At 35.9% G+C, this 13,871-nt stretch overlaps 4 protein-coding genes and 1 long non-coding RNA gene across 6 annotated transcripts in view; 2 read left to right on the top strand and 3 right to left on the bottom strand.

The window, feature by feature from the left end:
- LOC132912265 (protein neuralized) overlaps positions 1–8,772 on the bottom strand; it is a 122,130-nt gene extending 113,358 nt beyond the window's left edge. Inside the window, exon 1 of one of the 2 annotated variants that reach the window (XM_060969586.1) lies at positions 8,690–8,772. In XM_060969586.1, the coding sequence (XP_060825569.1) occupies positions 8,690–8,762 (73 nt within the window). In that variant the 5' untranslated portion in view covers positions 8,763–8,772. Of the gene's footprint in view, positions 1–739; positions 875–8,689 lie in introns of those variants that run through there. The other variant, XM_060969587.1, reaches the window with a different exon arrangement.
- LOC132912322 (uncharacterized) lies at positions 1,008–6,903 on the top strand. Its single transcript, XM_060969732.1, has 5 exons — positions 1,008–1,125; positions 2,499–3,050; positions 4,379–4,555; positions 5,328–5,442; positions 6,240–6,903. The coding sequence occupies exons 2-5, from the start codon at positions 2,990–2,992 to the stop codon at positions 6,352–6,354; spliced, it is 468 nt and encodes a 155-aa protein (XP_060825715.1). The 5' UTR covers positions 1,008–1,125; positions 2,499–2,989; the 3' UTR covers positions 6,355–6,903.
- Positions 2,597–3,554, bottom strand: LOC132912346 (uncharacterized). Its single transcript, XR_009659186.1, has 2 exons — positions 3,157–3,554; positions 2,597–3,057 (listed from the first exon to the last, which is right to left on the bottom strand). It is a non-coding gene; the product is annotated as an uncharacterized LOC132912346 (long non-coding RNA).
- On the top strand, positions 7,121–9,360 carry LOC132912332 (uncharacterized). Its single transcript, XM_060969742.1, has 2 exons — positions 7,121–7,885; positions 8,963–9,360. The coding sequence occupies exons 1-2, from the start codon at positions 7,544–7,546 to the stop codon at positions 9,140–9,142; spliced, it is 522 nt and encodes a 173-aa protein (XP_060825725.1). The 5' UTR covers positions 7,121–7,543; the 3' UTR covers positions 9,143–9,360.
- Positions 9,361–9,788: 428 nt separating this feature from the next.
- LOC132912286 (suppressor of fused homolog) lies at positions 9,789–13,824 on the bottom strand. Its single transcript, XM_060969647.1, has 7 exons — positions 13,494–13,824; positions 12,657–12,749; positions 10,989–11,298; positions 10,635–10,870; positions 10,335–10,556; positions 10,054–10,261; positions 9,789–9,976 (listed from the first exon to the last, which is right to left on the bottom strand). Exons 1-7 carry the CDS (start codon positions 13,664–13,666, stop codon positions 9,911–9,913), a joined length of 1,308 nt encoding a protein of 435 aa, XP_060825630.1. The 5' UTR covers positions 13,667–13,824; the 3' UTR covers positions 9,789–9,910.
- Positions 13,825–13,871: the final 47 nt, after the last annotated feature.

Raw genomic sequence — 13,871 nt, 5'->3', positions numbered from 1 at the left:
CTACAAAAGTCATTCATGTTCGACGATTATAAACAAACTCTGTCGGCTATTGGTGTTGGTCTTCAAACGACTCCATATCTATGGAAAATTACATAAAGAATTCCGATAATTCATCGGTAATTCGACCGATTTTAACAATGGAAAAAAACAAATGCACCGTTGATATCCTGAATGTACGTGCAGTCATAGAATTCATAAACCGATATGATTGACGAAAAGGTATCGAACTGGTCGATCAGCTGAATTTAAAAAAGAACGCTATGGCGATAACGATCGTTTTGCGCACATTCAACCACTGCGGCAGTTAAATCGACAATCGATGACGAGCAAACGGTATCATCGAAACGAGGAAAAGAAGTATCGGAAAATGAAAGCATGACGATGGAAAACATCGAGATGTCACGTAACGCGGTGTCACGATAAAACCGAGAGACGATTCCGCGATCACCGTTACATCGATGTGACCATTGACATAACCTCAAACGCCAGCGTGTGATCGTCGGAATTAATCGAGAGAAAGCTGGCGTTGTCTCGGCGAGAACTCGACCTGGCCGAGAAGGTTCTCGCTGCAAACGACGCAATGCCACGGAAAAAGTCAACGAAACTTGCGCAGGAGCTGGCAGCAAAGTCAAGAGCCCTCGCAGTTGACACATGTCAAGCGTTCAGTGCGATTCGAAAAAACGTCGGGAGGGCCGACAACACACGATTACAAACACGGATGTGAAATCGAGGGACTCACCGCTGTGCCCGGTGTTGCTCGACGACTGGCCCATTATTCTCACGCTGACGGTGATGCCAAGCACGAGACAAAGCACTCGGTGATCGCGGCGGGCTCACGTGAAAAACCGGATGCATGAGTGCGCGAAAGACCGACACATTTTTCGAAAAATACTATCACATCGTGTACCCGCAGTGTCGCTACGACAGAGACGGACGGCCGCTTCGGAGCAACGAGGTGATTGGCCCGCGATCACCTGCGCATGCGCGACCCGCGCTATTTTGAATCCATCCCCTGTTATCTCACCGCGTTCTTCCGTGCACGGCCTCTCTCACCGAGTATTTCCCAACGAGACCGTCTGCCGAATAACACTCCTACTAACCAGCACGCCGTATTTAATTAACAAGGTAATACGAAGAATGTTATTAATGTCGAATAATCGTGTAGCCTTTGTAAATTTCTAACTTATTGATCATAGACACGAAGACCATATGGGAAAGATACTAGCCTATTTTTGTTGACTTTTTAGTTACGAAGAAATATTTTAACGTGACACGACATTTGAAGATAAGTGATAAAACCACGGTGTTTTACAAGAATGGATTATCGTTTTATTCAACAACTATTTGACTTAATTGGCATTAGACTGTGTATATATATAAATCGTGTTATTAATATCTTTTAAATATCCAATAATATCTAAAAGCATGTATTTCATTCCAAAATCAAATGAAAAGATTGTTTCAATATGAAATTTATCGATAGCAAATTGAATTTCAAAATTGTTCATAGAAAATGTGACTTATCATGGTTTTCACTTGTGGCCTTCGTATCTCTCTTTATTTATGTAGCATGTATCAGGGGAAATATCACTATGCTTTAGAGAATACTATAAATAAATATGAATGACAAATTGTATACTAAATATCGTTCGTATAATTTGTAATTAATAGCGAAATATATATATGTTTAAAATTGCGTTGAAACAACGTGGGGAACTTTTTTTTTACTATAGATATAATATATCTAATTAGTAATTGTTGCATTTAAGATGACTTGGAAAGTGTATTAGGATAATAAAATTTCCCCTGAGACACCTTGTTATATAGTCACCTAACATCAGTCTGCATGAATTAGTGAATAGTCCGGCGATACTACGAACAAGATACCCTTTTCTATTATTTACATATATATTACACCTTTACGAAATGAACTATATTTTCCCTTCGTACACCATTATAATTTCGTAGAACATAGACATAATAAACCTTCATCTCCAAATAGAATTTCTTTCATGATTAAACATATATATTTATTATATAGTCTACGTTTATTATAATTATTCTATTATACAGTGTACTATATTTTACTTTCATTGATACACAGTTCGATGCTATTCAATTCTGATTCAATTCTAAAATTCAAAATCCATTCTATATCATAATCCTCTAATTAATATAATTTCCCACGCTACATATTAAGCGTAAGTATACATTTCCGATTACTATTTGCACACCTGAACGAACCAGTAACCATCCCCATACCGTATGATCACCAACAGCAACACCCATCACCCGTCACCCAGTACCCACTGCTAAACGCCAAAATCCCACAACGACTCACTTTCCACCACACTGCACGTGTGAACCAATACAGGACCAGTAAACGAAACATCCGCGCGACTGTGCGCACCTGTAAGTCGCAACTGCGCCCACAATTCGCGTGCGGCAATCTCCCGTTTCGTCGGAAAACAGTATCACGCAATTACAAACTGTTCCAGCCTATGAAGTTCCCTACTGCGTACCAGCTAGGTCAGTTCAGTCGCCAAAGCGACTCGACGAAAGAAGAACGAACGCTTTAAAACTGGTGTTCGCGACATTTTCTTTTTTTTTACAAGCGTTACGACGAGGAAAGTCATCACGAGAGATCATCGATCGGAATACGAATCCCTACTAGAAAGGTTGGAAATCGACGACGAGGAAATCATCACCTTGGTAACCAACGGCAAAACATAAGTGCGGGTCGTTGGAAACGTGATACGTGGATTCGAGGAACGTAGCAAGGCGAATATCTCTTCTCTATATGGATTTTTCGGTCCGATTCGATTCACGTCTAGGAAGACGTTGATCTCTCGTAGTCGACATCGGTTTTTTTTCTTCTGTCTGACATGACAGTTCTGGAAGAACTCGACTCGTGGCCTCGGGCATTCAGCAGCTGACGGCAACCAGGCGATCGTACATCCGGGGAAAAGCGTTCAACGCTTGGACAAAGATGGATACTGGCCTCTCCTGGATCCTCGCTTTTGCCTTGATCGCGCTCCTCGTATCGGAAGGTCAGTTCTTTTTATCAACAGAGTAGAATAATCTTTAGATGTCTCAAATAACATTAGCGCGATGTTTGTAGATGGCTAGGTAGCATTGGTACATTCCTGGATTTACGTATCTTACAGCTTTTGACATTAGAAGTACCAAACCCTTTACGATAACAGGATTTACATATCTCAGAGATTATTAATATGATAGTTAAGTAGCATCGGTAGATTCCTTGGTTTTGTCGCTTTTAACACTAGAAATATCAAGAATAACAAGTTTTACAGTTTTTGTTCTTGCAATTCTTAAAACCACACTGACACTCTTAGTAACATTTATCTGGTATTCGTTACAGGCGTTGATTATCAATTCTAGTGCTAACTCCTTGTCTTGTAACGAGTCACACTCGTGACAAGGATTACCAGGTCGATTCAATAAAGATATGTTGTACCTATCGTGTATTGAATGAAAATTTTAGCTTCGATTTCTTGGCAACGATTAATAGCTAGTAAAATTATATATGTAATGTTCCGTACTGTAATTATATATGTAATTCTGCGCATTGTCTAGCGCATTATTATAGCAGTGAATACACGCAAGACACTTAATTAGTTTCTAAACAAATTGTATATAGGATTAGAAATTTATCTGTTGGAAAGGAACGAACTGTTTTATGTTAATTTATGTAGAGTTGTGTATTACGTTTGGGATAATATAATGTCTGATAAGAGTCTAAAAGTTGCATGAAAAGATGGGTGAGAAAAAGTCGGTGTTGTTCGTTATATCCCAAGATGAATAATCAAGGTCCAAAAATCGATGGAATAGCACGTAAATGTGAATAATTTTCACGTTATTACGGTTCTGCTACTTTTAAAACATGTATGAGAAATTAAAAGAGACAAAGGTCAAAGGTAGAAGACCAATGCGCCTGAATGTGAAGTCAAATAACCAAAATCCCAAAACGTGGGAGTTCGTGAAAAAGGAAAAACCAACAAACACTTCATGTTTTTTCAGAAATTCTAAAACGACGATTAACGAGACAAATTTATTGTACAAACATTTATGACTCTCACAAGTCCATCGTTTGTAAATTTCTCAATTTCATTATGCAGGTAATTACACGATTACAGATTACTTCTCAATGAACAAATGATTTGCGTCTAAAATTTTATTCATCGCAAACAAGTGATGTAAATAATTCCAAGATAAATTTTAATAACCAATTGTGAAATTTGAAAATAAATTGTCCAATTGAACAGCTCAGCTACTAGATATATATACTTCAGCGAATCATCTAATATTTTTAGAATTAATAATAATTTTCTATTTTATTCCGACTTTGACGCATTAGGTTGGGCCATCGATTGTTTCAAGTGCGTGTCGATCGACGGCGACAACAAGCCCTGCGACGATCCGTTTCACAACAACGGGAGTCTGGCCTTCCTGGAGTCGCCATGCTTAGGAGGTCGCAAAGGGCGCGATGGTCTTTTCCCCGCGACTGCGTGCATCAAAATAGCGGGAATATATGGTAAAACTTTCCTCTTTTTGTAATCACGAGTGGCCCTTAACCCCTTTCAGCGCTGTCTGTTCAACGAATACACTGTGCCTGCGGGTACAGTACTGTCTGTTCACGGAGGTTTCACCAGCGGAAAAGTTAATATATCGCTCGGAACAATCACCAGATTTATTCTGAATAATCTCGTGAAATTTCCCTATGTATGTTTGCAGATTAAAACGTTTGAAAAATGTTAAATAAGAAGCGTACCTCGGTGGAGATAATTGTAAAAAATATATCATTCGAGAAAATTAGTAGATTCATTTTAAATAATTGCAGAAAAATAATACAGATTATGTTTGCAGATTCCGGCCTTTCGAAAATAATAGAAAACAATTAGCTTCGTGTAGGTAATCCTTAAATCTTGATTCGAATAGAAATTAAATTTATGTCAGAGTAATTTTCAAATAATTAAAAAATATAATTTTGGTGGTTGTGTCACCGTTATAATTATTTGCTGGCTTCATTGGAAACTACTGTAATGTCACATTAAAATACAGACATCGATATTTCTTCGCACTTCGTACAAATAATTTTAATTAAAAAGACGAGGTGAAAATAATTCCTATCTAAAATTGTGTCTGCATGAAGTTTCGAATTTTCTTCAACATCGAAGCGAAAAAACATAGCACGCGAACCTCAACTACGACAAAACTTTCAACCTTTATATTTCCTCGAATTTTCGGCGGGGCAACAGCAGGGGACAGATGAAAACTATGTTTGTAATTAACGTGTGATCGATTAGACGAATCCGGGGTCTCTTTGACGGTGAGAAGCTGCGCGCTGGACAGCGGAACTCTGACGACCGACTCCGAAATCATAAGAATGTCACATTGCGGAGGGTTCTATTTCGACGACAAGTAAGTGAGATCGCGGAGAAACATAACTTGACTTCATTTTCTTTCTTTTTTTCACTCGGCGCTAATTGCAAGAGTTACCATGTCTGAAATTGACCCCTATTATAATTGCTACGAGCTCTGACACGATTGCGGATGAGAAAAAAAAATAAAAACTGGGTGATTACGACTGTATACGTTAATTTTAATCAATACGTACTTTGCTTCACGGAACGCGTTCGATAAAACAAATTGCATTTATACGTTGCAATTATTTATACTGACATAGTTTTTTCTCGATATTCCAGAGGAATTCCAATCAAATTTTTCTTTTTAATTTTGCCATGGTAACTCCCGATATTTCTTCTTTGGCTGGCAGTGAATTTTAGTTGCTTCTAAATCAGTTTGTCAAAATGCACGAAAATAAAAATGCGATCACATTTGCATCAGCAATGTTACTTAGATGATTAATGCGACACGTGCTGATCGATAGCAATTAAAATGTTAGGATGTTTAAGACAAAGTATTTAAGTTGGCTATAGTTGTTTAATTATATCTGCAGCAATAAGCAGACAGCTCCAATATTTGAATTATATTTGAATATCGAATTATATTATTATTCTATATTAGTAGAATATTAAGAAATGATTTGATTTTGGGCTTTTGGATTTTGTTGATCTGTTTAAATTACTAGGAAGTGGAGCTGCCTCCTTTAATTGCTATAATATATAAACTATATATTATTGGTGGAAGTGGATAAAAATAACATACACGTGATAAAATAATATACAAAATACTGATCGCAGATTATAATTTCCTAGATACGTTCGTGGATGCGTGCAGTCTTGCAACGATGCGGATGCCTGCAATGGATCCACACGGCGAGCAGTTGCGCTCGTGCTTTTAACTTTATCGATTTTCCTTGGACTAATTTGACGAGGATGGTCAGCGTAAAATTCGCGTTAATTAAAATATAGATAATTATTGTATATATCAAACGAAAAACGATCACCTCTATATATAACGGACCAGTTCGAATGTAAATCAGTAACCTGACCAATTTAGCTGTGGACCAAAGACGTAAGAAAACGAAAATGATAACTCGTAAGTGATACAACGAAAGCTTTTTGGCTATCGTTCGTAGATTATTGCATTTATCCAATATTTCAAACGAAAGTTATTATAATCAAAAAGAATTTAAAGGTCCAAATAAACACACATGTATGCGTTTCTTATGACGCTATAATTACGAAGGAAAAGTATACAGAATCACTATTTGATACTATTTGATAGTCTGCAGAATAAAAAGAGCAACAACTGCCATTTTACTTAAACGTAGCCGTTATTGTTTTATTAATATTCATGCGTAGAATATGTAATTTATGATCTAGTGATTGCTTGGAATTATAGTCGAAAGTATATTCCTGAGATTATCGTTATCGCAGACTGTGTAGAAACACAATAAAACAGAATTTCAGTTATAAATCTGTGTATGATTTCTAATGTATCAAATCCCAAATTCCCTCGTAGCTAGCCCTAAGTAAACGTAATTGCAAACATCACAAATACTAATGTCACAGCTATAAGCTCCTCGTAACAATGATTACATTTCTTTTCCCTTTTATGGCCACGAAAAAAAAAACTAATTACTCGGTATTTTCGTGCCAGAAAACTTTCAGCAGAGACGTATAGTATATAAATCGAAGATTAAATGGTTGAATCACAACTATAATATAAATACACTATTCAAACCCTAAACGTAAATGTATCTTATAAAACGAAACATACAAGACGACAGTCAAGATGTTCAATGAAGATGAACATCTTCTTTCCTTCCGTACTTCGCATTTTCTCTTCACAGTTCAAACAAATCCAAGTTCACAGCATGTGAATTTACAACAAATCATAAAGGTTCCTTTCGATTAAGAAGATACAAGAAGAAAAACAAAAGACACGAGAAGAATGGTTCCCTGAATCTATCCGAAATCGAACGAACGAAAGTTGAACTATTCGCGATGAGTACATGGAGCATGAAATTCGTTTGGACGTGAATCGCGACGGAGAAATCGAACGTTTCTGATAGAAGCTATGTAAACGAGACAAGATCCCGGGAACAATCTCAAACATGAAAAATCGTATGTCGAACGCGTCGCAAGAATTCGTCGAGTTCTTCTCGCGCTTCGCCTGCTGGATATGGGAGACCATCGAAAAGTTATTCGACATCATTCTCGATTTCTTGGCGAGGATAATCGAGCTGATACTAGCGGTGATGAACCTGATTTTTCAGGTGATCTGTTTCCTAAGGGATCTCTGTATCGAGGCCATGCAAACATTCGCCAACGTCTTTCGAGGGATCGTTAACGTCGTTAGCAATATCAGCTGCGAAGAGGTCGAGGATTTCGTCTCTGCTTGCATCGTTGTTCTGCTTTGGATCGTCGCATTTAAACTCGTGCGGAATTTGTTGCAAGTAGGAATCTTACATATTCGTGGAATTCATTTCGTTTATCATATTCCACTGATAGTACGTTTCTTAAATTCATTTTGAAGAAGGTTTAACATTGCTACGATCGCCGAATTTTTATGTTTCAATGTCACTCTCGTTTGAACAAAGAAAATGCTCCTTTAACGTCCTAAGAACAAGTGGACGATCACGCACATTAATTGCCTAGAAATTTTTTTATAAAAACACGATTAGGTAAAGAAAGCAGGAGGATTTTTTGTTAGATGTTTTTCTGGATAAAATGTACGCAATGTCAACAATTTTTCTACGCGAACAGGTCAAGTAACTTGCTTTGATTTTTAGAAGGAAGAAATACAACGGGGCTTTAGAACGTTAAGCACGTTTGACGAAATACCGAGATACGTTTGTTCCGGTGTATAGCGGAAGACTGTGGCACAAAAACCAGGTAATCACAACATTTACGAATTTTAATCGTAGCTTCAGTTATCCTATGTAAAATTGAAAATTCACTCTATGATCTTCAAAGTCTTAATATTATCTGGTTTTTGACCTGACAGTTTTATTACTTGTCATACGGCACTTAAAATAATTGAAACATTTAATAATAACTCTTTGAATATTTCGAAACTTTAATTACAATTTTATTAAATCATGCGAAATAAAGAATCAAAGTATCGTTGTATCAAATACACGATATCTCCTTCGTAATAGAACGAAATATCTGGTTCAAGCATTCAAATTATTCAAATAGAAGATTTCCTAACTATTTTGAGCGCCATATACTTACGATTATAATTAATATTCACATACCTGTCGGCGATGCATTGTCTTCTTTGTATCCTCTATATCTATTAAATATCCTCCTTTTCATTTCCACTGCCATTTGCTTCGTTCTGAATACGTATCATTGATATTTACACGTTCACACGTCCACACACACGCGCGCGTAACTAATATACTAACCGATAATCTCGACAAATCAAAAGTTCGAAGGACGATCCATTCCATACAACGGAATCTCCTACACTAATCAAAACTATTGTTGATTCACACGGTAGTTCCAATGTCATACGTATCTCCCAGAACTCTCGAATAGCTGCGTTTCTTAAACCACGACACACGAGTTTGAACATAAACGACAATAATAAAGTAGAGAGGCTCGAGCTAGGAGTTTGTCCGGCGCAGAGGAGGACAGGGAAAAGGATAAACCGACGTAACGGCAAGCGACCTCGAACTGATCCTAAACAGGAATTCAATGATTAGAAAACAGAAGGTAAAGATTTAAAGAGGAAGAAAAATTTAATATATTAGGTTAAATGTAAAGAGATCATGCATTAATAATGTAATATTTTTTTATGTTAGGAGTATTGAAAAATATAAAAACTAATTTAATGTTAACAAATGAAATTGTTAATAGTCCTTTTGTCTCACAGATTTAAAAGAGAGATGATCACGCATCTAATGATCACGCGCAATGTATAAAATCTGTACCAAGAAAATTGTAGAAAATAAAATATATTTTCTTATAAATATTATTTCTTATATTTATCGTTGTATCGTACACTTTCCGTTTGTTTGTAAAAGTTGATACAGAATCCTGACAGACATGTAAATGTCAGAATAGTAACGTTCTCTATTTACAAAACTGTTCTGTATAAAATAGCAATGTGTAAAGTTGTATATTACAAAATTACACTTTGTTATTTGTATTCTATTATGTACATAATTAAATATTAATCTTTAACGATTATTATCAAGTTGTAAAAGAGAGACGTATGAAATCTTTCCCCTGTAGAACACATTCTATATATCTCATTTCGTATTATAGAAAAAATATAGTCATGTCTCTTCTTTCACACATTGATAAAGTCTCACGGCTCTATACTTTATTCGATAACCGCACTATCATCATTTGATTATAAATTATTTCGCTGTAGTTCGCTTCTGTAATAAAATTAGATAATACTTTGCTTACGTCAATTTATCCTAATTCGGTTTTACGATATTTGTAGCAGTACTAAGTTAAGTTTCTCAGTCATTTACAACGGTAATAACCAGTTTATGTTCAGGCCAAGAAAACGTCTTTGGAAGTTGAATCTGAAATATATATTGAAAATAAATTATCATAAAGAACTACTGTTAAATTAGTTTGCTATATCGATACTATTAATTACCTGATTTGGTGAATTTAGAATTTGGAACTCTTGAGCCATATTTTCACTCAGATCTTCTGGAAGCAGAACTTGTAACCATGGTCCCTGAACTACATATGGTTTTTCTTTAGACACTAAAGTGCCCGTAACTGAAGGAGCAACTATCGTTATCGCTGTATTAGATAATATTGATTTGAACGTGAAATGCCTTCCGTGCATAACACGACCCCTATAAAAACACATTTATGTTTAACATTCATTCAATAAAAAGATTAGCTAAATAATGCTACAAGCATATTTACTTTATTGCTAATGGTAACAAAGATCCGGCTTCAAGATTAAATGTCAAATGAAGACCTGGTAAAACTTTGATAAAACTTTCGTTTGGTAAATTTGTATCTTGCTCACAAGGAGACAATCTTTCTGACTTAATAATTGGTTTTATATCTTCATCTTCTTCGTCTGATTCGCTTTTTGTCTCTCTATATTTCTCTGTACTTTTATCACTGTTTACTTGGACCCACCTATGAAATATAAGTTAATATAATACACATTCTACATATTAAGTAGATCTTTCACTGATAAATACAGGATATACTTACCAACATTTCGCAGATACACCACTTAAATTAGAACCCTCCTTTTCTATACCAGTTTCTATTTTCTCTGCTATAGAGGGATCATCTTCCATAACAGAGTACATCCTTCTCATCTCAGTTAACAACCATGGTCCGCAACCACGACTAGACTTCAGTAAATTTACAAGGCCTAAACCATTCCAATGCTGTGCAGCTTGTAGTTCTTCAGAAGTAACTCCTACAATTTGAACAAATGAAACCTGTAACATTGTACATGAACCATTAAAAATATTTTATTTTAAATTTTCATGTATTTGAAAAACAAACCAAATTAACTGAACAATTTTACTCAAAAGTAATTTCAAATAATAAACTTACATCACCATGTGGCGTAGATATGGATGCTGGTAACTGTGGATCCCTGCCCATTAGAATTTGCGTGATGCGCCCACTGCCATTGTCTAAAGGTGCATGCCATGAAACATGGTCTCCAGGTAACAACATGTTACCAGAATTAAAAACATATTTTGCTAACTGTTGCATCACATTTGCTGGCCAAGTGGGAGGAGTCATCTCGTTCCTTTCCCTGACTAATCTAAATGTTAGCTCAAATCCAAAGCCACTCGGACGACCTGGACCACTTTTTGGATGTATTCGCCCATCTCCATGCAGATCTGATAATCCAAAACTTTAACAAAAAAAAAAGAATATTTCTTACTCCAACATCAATAAACATTATTGTTTTGTGGAAAAAGAAAAGATAATTAAAATAAGATTTAAACAGAAAAATGACAATAGAACTTTCAAGGACTATTGGCAGGACCAAAATAACTCTAAACTTAATCTCAAAACGTATACTAGATTTAGTGAATGGTGGAACGTATTTAGACAAGGCAAACGGAAAAGAGAGAAGACGTGCGGATCTATTTCCGACGCGTCGCGCTTCAAATGACTTTATCTTCCTGTACCCTATACTTTCTATATATAGAAAAAGAGAGAACTATTGGAACAGCTGCTCCAGACTGAAGAAGGAAGGGTCACCCATTGAAAATGAAAAAAAAAAAAAAAAAAAAGAATAGGCGCCCTTTCGCGGTAGACCATTCGTCATTCGGCGCTTAGTTTTTAATGAGGAATTCCTGAAACGAGCATTCATTTATCTTTCGACAACGCGAGTTATATATCTGTCTATGTAAAAGTCATATTTCGGTAGTTGTAACTCAATACAAAATTTAATTTTCTAATAAATAGATATTTCGGGTAGATCTCTAATATAAAAACATAATACAAGATATTCTTTAAATTTCTATAGTGTCGTATGTAATAGGAGACGGTAAAAGCTGAAGTTAGTAGGTTGTAACTACTCCAAAATGCTCGTGCCTAGCTTCAATGTACCAAAACGGTAAATGTAATCCCCGAATGACAGGAATGGGTGACACATACACGTGTCATCGAGGATGTGTCGGAAAAATAACATGAACCCACATCAGAGGCACACTCCTACTATTCAACAACGTGACACTAACGAATACCCGACTTCCCGTTTTTTTCTAACACTTCGATTCTTCCTCCTTTACCAGGCCACTGGAAAAAAATGTGACTTGTCTCTTTTGAATGAACGATGCGCCGCGGTGTCACTTTAACGATCGCGTGCGCAGCGGAAGAAATCGTTGACAGATCATCATAAAAATTTTGTACTTCAGACTTATTCAAAATATAACCAATAAATACAAACTCATATTTTTGAGAATATAATTAAAAGAAATAAAACCGCGGTAGAAAATTGTTTTGCTTATCAAGTATTATAGAAAGCACTATACTTTGGGTATTTCACATATTTTTTGTGCAACTTCTCAATTTTCAATCTCCTGTAAGTGCATAGAAATCCGCAGTCTAGTAATAATTTATAATTTATCTTTTAATGCTTTTAAAATATAATGATATTCTCCTGCTTGTTGATTACTTGTATTAAATTACATGTTTATTGAAAAGTGTATTTGGATGAATGGTTAAGTGTTTCGAAATAATATGTAGAATGGTGAAACTCACCTAATATAGTGCCAATGTGGTGGTATTCCCAATTCCGGGCGGCCAGAATTTTCGTACATGCTTATGTAGTCGAGAGGATCTGGACCCCCCAACCTAGGTAAAGGTGCGCAGAAAATCTCAGTTATTTCGTTTTACATCCGGTTAAATGTACGTACGGCTAAGGGTGGCTAAATATAAATCGTCTTCCCTTCTTGTGCAAGAGTTCCATACCCAAACTCGATAGGAACCACCTTTCTGACGCAGTACTTTACGATTTTGTATCGATCGAAAAATTCAAAGATTCGCGATAAAATAAATAAATCCAATTGAATGTAATATAATAATATTATTTAACAAATGATAATTTTATATCGTAGAATATAACACGTATAATCTTGCAAATAAATAAGATGTAAAGACTACTTTCTAATATTGACTGTTGTAGTAATTTGTTTCTAGAAATATTAAATATTTATGTCATTTTTCTCATTTGTATTATTCCGACCAATTATGCAATCCTAATACAAGTTTACGAAGAAAAACTATTGTAATAAAGCATCTAAGTACTAAAAGTAAATAATATTTAAGAATGAGTAAAGAAACAAGGCAATAAATTTTAATATATTTGCATTATGGCCCATAGGAAACGCGTCGTAAATTAATTCCAGTATATTTCAATACACTATACGATAAGGAACTGAACTGCAATACCTAATATATTATAAATACAAATAATAATAGTGTAACGCATTTCTTCTCCCGTTCTGTCATAAACACTGAACATGAAATTTAAAGCTTCCACATTAGTACCGCTAGAAAACCACTTTTTATTGGCAGATTAAATCGAAGAATTCTTACCAGTATTTTACAACTGCAGTGACAGTGAGCGGATTGCTTTGGTCCGGATAGATCTCTTTACAAAGATTGTGCAAAGCATCAAGGCCTAGAGCTCGTGCTGTCGGTGCCTGGATCGGTTGTCCCGGTGGAAAACTTCGACAAAATTCTTCTCTTTCACGCATATTTCCGTACATATACGCAGATTTCCAACTACAAAATGTACTGCTTCGAAAATATTATGAATACGCAACACACGATCACTTTGTTTATTGTGGTGCAACCACTGTGTGCACCTTCCACCGAGCACGAAACATACGTCTCTGATTCCTGACAAAACTAAATTCTTTCAGAGCGGACGACCGAATGATTCCAAAATCACTGCGCGTCTTTAAAAGTCAC

This window comes from Bombus pascuorum, chromosome 11 (genome assembly GCF_905332965.1).
Source record: "Bombus pascuorum chromosome 11, iyBomPasc1.1, whole genome shotgun sequence".
NCBI lineage: Eukaryota > Metazoa > Arthropoda > Insecta > Hymenoptera > Apidae > Bombus > Bombus pascuorum.
This window is presented reverse-complemented; position numbering and strand designations above follow the sequence as displayed.